The 6,738-nt window shown below is 49.7% G+C and overlaps 1 protein-coding gene across 1 annotated transcript; it reads left to right on the plus strand.

Moving 5' to 3' along the window:
• Positions 1 to 4,013: 4,013 nt before the first annotated feature.
• Positions 4,014 to 4,673, plus strand: LOC144610056 (uncharacterized). The gene has a single exon (XM_078428554.1). The coding sequence runs from the start codon at positions 4,014 to 4,016 to the stop codon at positions 4,671 to 4,673; it is 660 nt and encodes a 219-aa protein (XP_078284680.1).
• Positions 4,674 to 6,738: the final 2,065 nt, after the last annotated feature.

Raw genomic sequence — 6,738 nt, forward strand, 5'->3', positions numbered from 1 at the left:
CGCTGTCTTTCAAATTAAACAGAGAATTATCCTGTGTTTGCCAAAGTTTGCATGAAATCCTGCAAGATGGACGCAGAATGCTGGAGTAACTCATCGGGTCAGGCAGCATCTCTGCACAGAAGGAATGAAGAAGGGTCTCGACTCGAAACGTCTCCCATTCCTTCTATCCAGAGATGCTGCCTGTCCCGCTGAGTTGCTCCAGCTTTTTGTGTCCACCTTTGGTTTAAACCAGCATTTGCAGTTCCTACACAAATCCAGCGAGACCCCGGGCCATCCTACTCCTTCCTCTGTTTAAATGTAGAACTCTCAATTGGAATTCGCCTTGCCAACTAAAAGCGCAACTGTCTGTATAAAAATCGTGGAACATTTTCCATTTCGCCACTTCTCTAATTATTAATGCAAAATAGTTCAAATAGCAAGAACACTTTAATGGGAAACCTGAGCATGACAACTGGTGGGTCTATTATGGTGGGAGTCACGGATTATATATTGTGTATAACTTTTAAAGTTGTCAAAACTGAAATAAAGGTTTAATGGCGAGGCTGTGGAGAAGGCAAGGAGGGGGTGAGACTGCAAGAGCCCAGCATCAGGAACACTGCTTAAGACGGGGTCTTACTATGGAGCAAGACTAGCGCGACAGGAGAATCCGGCCAAGATATATCGACGGGGCATTGTCACTATCGTCCAATTTACACATTTCATTCAAAAATGTTTGTTTGCTTTGGCCGCGTGTCTCGCTGCTTCTCTTTTGGAGACAAACAAGGGCCACAGAAAAGACGCATATGCGGATCTTGTGCTGCCATATGGGCTCAATTGTGTCTAAAGAGTGATATTTTTGTGTCATTTTGTGTATTTTGCAACAACGTGCATCTGTTTGAGGCGCGACAATTAAGGGCATGAAATACGGCGCCGTCCGCTGGATAAAGCAGAAGCCGGGTCTAAGGGCGCGATTCTAGACTCAGGTATTATATTATCTAAAGGTGAGATGACCAGCTGCTCCGTGTGGAGAGCATTCATATATTCGCTTCACATATGTCGCTGCAAATCACTGTATCTTCCTAACAGTGGACTCTTCTGCTTGGAACCAAGGGAGTGCGTGAGACGGGACATCCATGGAACAGGTGCCGTGTCGACCATTCACCTTTATTTGTCTTTCAGCCCTACAATCTGTACAAAGGCAGGGCTTTTTTTCTTGCCTTAAAAAGGTGCAAGGAGCGACCCTTTTTCCCACGTTAAACAAAAAAGTTACTTGTGTTATTTTGCTCCTCGGTGCTATGCCCTCGACCATCATAAGGCAGCTGTTGGACCGTTGTACCTATCCATTAGTCACAATAGCGCATCCGATTTTAACACACAGACTTCTCACAAAAGCCTTTTCATTGCTCACTGAGGTTGTTGGGGAAGGGGATGTTAATGTTATTTAAAATAAAACACTCGAAGCTATAAACTGTGATATTTGTTCTCGCTGGGCCGAGTCGCGAAGTTGTTCACATTGCCATTAAATTGGCAAAATAAATAGAGGATGGAGAAATTATCTGCAAGCCATATGGTTTCAATAAAAAAAAGACAAATAAGGTAGAGATAGGAGTTGCAGTTTGCCTGTTATAAAAAGCATTAAACAATCCAATGTAAACTAAATATTACCGCCTCTGAATAGGCCATTAAATAACAGGTCTGTTTGTGGGTTTTCCAAACAGGTGTACGCTGAAACTCATTGCTTCCCCCCTGATTTTATCAGAACTGTTTGCAATATCGTGCTTGTTATGCCGAGAGAGTAAACAGCGGGCAACAGTTGCTGTGAGAATGGGTAGATTATCAGAAAACGTTGGTCTGGAGGTGATTTAACAATAAACATGGGCTTGCACTGAGAGCAGGTGATACCCGCTCTGCACTGTGACTAATGCATCCTACAATACTGCACTTTACAATCTCTCGCGACTATTTATTGAAGGAAATCTATTTATTATTATTTTAGCAAACAGTGGTACCAGGTGGGGCTTTCTTTTCTTCATCAGCCTTTGTTTGAAGGGCGTTTGAAGTGGGCAATCTGAGTTTGGAAGCTCGCATTGCAGATTTTCTTTTTTTGCTGCCAGCGCACTGTGTGTAAAAGAAAACTGTGGGGCTGCCATTCAATAAATGAAGCAGGAAGCTAAGGGGGGAGGGAGTTCACCTTTAGATGAACAATTAAAGGAAAATCTGAGCTAGAGAACATTTGTGAAGCAGAAGTTTTTAATTGCTGTCCCACCAGAACGCGTGTGTTGCGCTCCCGCGAAGTTTTAACAGTGCGCCCTCGGTGACGCACGGCACTGATGGGTTTGGCTAAGGGACTAGGACCCTTACAAGGTCGGTGGGACTAGCAGACTGTTCTGAATGCGCTCTATACACCCGTCAAAGGTCCGTTTCTGTTTCCAATACCGACCACCATTCCCGGCTTAATGAGAGTTCACTAGTTTGCAAAGTGGTTTGCAAATCACACTGTACACACTCCGGGTTGTGTGGGTTAAGAGAATCCTTTTCCCCCCTGAGTAACGCCTCTCCCCGTCTCATCTCCAGCTCAACTCTTCCCAGCGGGAAAGCGAGTGTTTAAAATGCAACGTTGAAGAAAACAAAACATATCTCGAGCAAACCCTAAAAAATGGCCATTAATGGTCCATTGTAGATGCGTAATGACGGCAGATTGCGCATTTACACCTGTCCTCTGTGACATCTTATTGCACGGCGCGCTTTCAAAACAAGATAAAAAATAAACAGTTCTATGACTTCGATTCTGACTGCATTACACGAGGCAAACTTTGTTCAGCAGAAAAATGGATCTCCGCCCGGCTTAACACAACCTGTTTGAATAGCTAGAGTCCCCCGTATCGGAATCTGTAATTGCAAAGACATTGAGAATTTATAGAAAGTTTGCAAACACAAGCACTTGTTGCGATGTTTAAGAATACTTTGGGGCATTAAGATTTTAATTCATGTAATTGGGTGGAGATTGTATCTGTATTATGCAGACTCGTTGCAAGCAAGAAGGATTGGTTGTAGCCGGCTGCTGTTGCTGGAGGATTTGCCGCGCCAGTGTGTTGTGGTGCTGAATTAGTGGCTGACCTTGCCTTTCTTCTCCGGCCCGGGGGAGTACAGATAGTGTCAGAGGAGGCCGTGCCGGCTCGCGTGGTCTCTTGCCCTGCGCCTGGCGCCTCGTTAATTCGGGACACGTTCCCGGCGCACGCTGCCCGCCTCCTTCCCCTCAGGGGACCAGGCTAGCGGCGCACACGCTTAATTACAATCTAAAGAAGGTGCCTTTCAGTCAAAGCGCGCAGTATCTCTAAACAAGCCCTCCCCTCCACCCCCCCCTTCCCTCCCCCCCAACCCCAGGACACCCTTTGCATTCCCATCCCCTACCCTCACCTTCCCCGCCCTCCCCCTACACCCCCCCCCCCCATCCACCCGCTCCCTGGGCGCCAGCATTGTCCCATACGCTATATAAATGCAACGGCTGGAGTCGTGTGCCAGACCTCACGAGAGCGCACTTCACAGCCCGGCTGAGTCGGAGGCCCCCAGGGCGAGGACAAGACGCGTGCCACAGCCCAGGACACCCTCCGCTGCCGAGAGCATCACCTGTCTCTCTCTCTGTCTCTCTCTCCCTCTCCCTCTCACTCTCTCTCCAGCCAATACCCAGGTGGGTTCGCATTTGCAAACGTTGTATCCTTGGCTCCATCACTGGGATGGGATAATCGCAGCTCGCTCTGAGATCTAACGTTGCAAACGATGCACCGTCCCATGAAGATGAATTTCATAAATTGCCCCAAGGGAGTGGGACATTTCTAATGTCCGCGCGGTCTTACGCAGCTAAACCAAGTCACAACACAAAGTGCTGGAGTAACTCAGATTTCATCCAGCACTTTTTGCTTTAGTCAAGATTCCAGCATCTGCAGTTTCTGGGTGTGTCCGTGAGAGTAATGTTATCATCTCTCTCTTTCTCTCCCTCTCTCTCTCTCTCTCTCTCTCTCTCTCTCTCACACAGGATGCCCACGAAAACCGACTGCTCGCCTGTGCCCTTCATCAGCGACCAGGGACAATATTCTCCCCTCTCCGAGGACGACAGCAGCTCCTTCGGTTCCACCAGCACCGTCCTGTCTCCGGACGGAGTTCCGACCCTTCGCCTGGGCTCCGGAGACGACGCTGGGAGTTTGCGCGCTCGTAAGTCCGGCCAGGGCGCCCCGGAGACCAGAAAGAAGAAAGCGAGGAGCCGCTCCAGGGTGAAAAGCGAAGTCACTGCGACCAAGCAGCGGAAGAACCGGCGCACGAAAGCGAACGACCGGGAGCGCAACCGCATGCACAATCTGAACGACGCGCTGGACTCTCTGAGGGGCGTCTTGCCCACCTTCCCGGACGATGCGAAGTTGACCAAAATCGAAACGCTCCGTTTCGCTCACAATTACATCTGGGCGCTGACCGAGGCGCTGCGGATGGCGGAGCAAGGACGCCCAGCCTACATGGCCAGCGGCCGGGGCCACTCCTTCGAGCTCGCCAGCTCCCCGCCCTCGCCATCCTCCTCCGACTGGGACTGCTCGCATTCCGCAGAGTCCCGGAGCCCCCAGAGCTCCGCCGACGAGATGTTCCTGTCGGCACAACAGGAGCGGACCCACGCCCTGCACAGCCCGCCTTACGCCGGCTTCGTTTGACCCTTGCGTTGTGTAGAAAATACCGCTGCATTCCCCCCTCCATCTCCCCTGCGCAGCGCTGGTGGCGGCGCGGAAATCACACTTGCCTTATTCGCCCCTGAAAGTAGTTAGCCTCTTGGACACTGCACTCCCCCCACCCCACCCCCCCCCCCCCCCCCACCCACCTCCCCCCCGATGCTGGGCTGCAGACTGTGAGATGTGGAGGACGCTACAGAGATGCCCCATCGCGACTAGATCAGAAAAGGATCAAGAAAACCCTCCCGAATGTGACTGTAAAAAGGTGGGTCGCTCGCCCACAGGCAACAAGGAATGGCGCTTACTTCCCCGAGATCCCAGCGATTTTTATAATTCCAAATGATAAATTATATCGCGGACGCGTGCATTTTTATATATTTATTGATGCAGAATAAATTGAAAATATATATTGTATATAAAAGAGATTATTCGGAAGCATTGAATCATTGTACGAACGTGTTCTGATGCAATATGTCGTTTTCTACATTGTAATAAAACGTTGACTTTATTCCGCATGGTTTGAGGTCCCATCGCTCCTGGAGAATTTGTTCCCGAAGCAGAACAAATTCCACAAACTCTCCTGCCTATTGCACACTGAAGCGCATCGTTCGCCTGCTAGCGAGCGACGTTGATCTGTTAGCAAACAGTAACACACACAGAACTGCCTCCGGATGGCGTGTTAATGTGGAAAGCGTACAGGTTGTGCTGTACAGTATTCGGAAAGTTCAAACCTTGTTAGATTCGGGGAGAGTGTGTAGGAAGGAACTACAGATGTAGTTTATACACCGAAGATAGACATAAACTGCTGGAGTAACTCAGCGGGACAAGCGGCATCTCTGGAAAGAAGGAAGGGGAGATCTGAAACGTTTCGGGTTGAGACCATCCTTCCGATTGAGAGTCAGGGAAACGAGATAAGGAAGGGTACAACGAGCATGTAAGGCGTGAAAAGAACAGATCAAAGCAGACGCTGGTCAAGGAAATGTACAATGGTTAGCGAGTCCGGGTTAAAACGTGGAGAGCAGAAGAAATCACCGAGGGGAGCAAAGGGCGAGAGACGGTGTTGGTTACTGAGCCAGTTGGACGAAACTAAGCTAAGAAACAGCAGAACTTTGTGGGGTGTATTTAGTAGGTAAGCAACGTCTGCGGGTGGGAATACAAGTCTCGGCTCCAATGGGTTCCCACCAGTAAAAATTGTAACCCCTTTCCCCGTGAAACACGAGTGCTTCGCTAAAGACACGCAACCAACCAGATGTGTAGCTCAGCCCACGGACCTCCAGCGCCTCCGCTGCGCCAGTCCAAACGCTGCCCTTGGAGAATGCGCCCTGTCCTTGCTGGGAATTGATTTAGTGTCAACTGCGGGTGGTATTGTGAGCTGACCTGAGTCATACATGTTAACAACGTGGGTCGCGGGAGGCCCCACGCACACCCACCCACCCGCACACACCACCACAACCACCGGCGTTTGCCCAATGCTCTTTTGCAGAGGCGCAAGAGGCTGGAATCTGCAGTAAAAAAAACAAAGACGAGAACAACTGGAGGAACTCTGCGAGCCGACCAGCATTTACGAAGGGGAAATTTTCCCTCCACATATGCTGCCCGGCCCGTTGAAATTCTTCACCGGTCTCTCACTTTCTTTTGCTACTCTTTTACGGAGAATGCGATGGCGTTTAAGAAAATTCGGCAGGGTAGCTGAGTTTAAAACTTGCCTCGAACCACATCCCGACTCAATTTGTAGTGACACCAATTCCGAAAGAGCCCGAGTAGGGAATGGGTTGTTGGGGCAAGCATTTGGGTTGATCAAACATCCGATCATCGGCTACGTGGAGAAGAGACCCGACCCGAGAGGTCACCTATCCATGTTCTCCAGAGATGCTGCCTGACCCCCTGAGTTACTCCAGCATTTTGCGCCGATTTAAGTCTAGCCCGTCCAAAAGCTCCCGAGGCTGATTGGTCATTTTGTCCAGGTTTCACTCAGTCGGCCGCCAATCGAAGGCGAACTCCCCACTAACTTTTACTCTCCTGTTGGGAATTTTAAACAAAGAACCCGAAT

The sequence above is a fragment of the Rhinoraja longicauda genome, chromosome 35, assembly GCF_053455715.1.
Source record: "Rhinoraja longicauda isolate Sanriku21f chromosome 35, sRhiLon1.1, whole genome shotgun sequence".
Taxonomy (NCBI): Eukaryota; Metazoa; Chordata; class Chondrichthyes; order Rajiformes; family Arhynchobatidae; genus Rhinoraja; species Rhinoraja longicauda.

Bases quoted from the DNA above. Each gene is read 5' to 3' on its own strand.
- LOC144610056 (XM_078428554.1), top strand. From the start codon at position 4,014: ATGCCCACGAAAACCGACTGCTCGCCTGTGCCCTTCATCAGCGACCAG.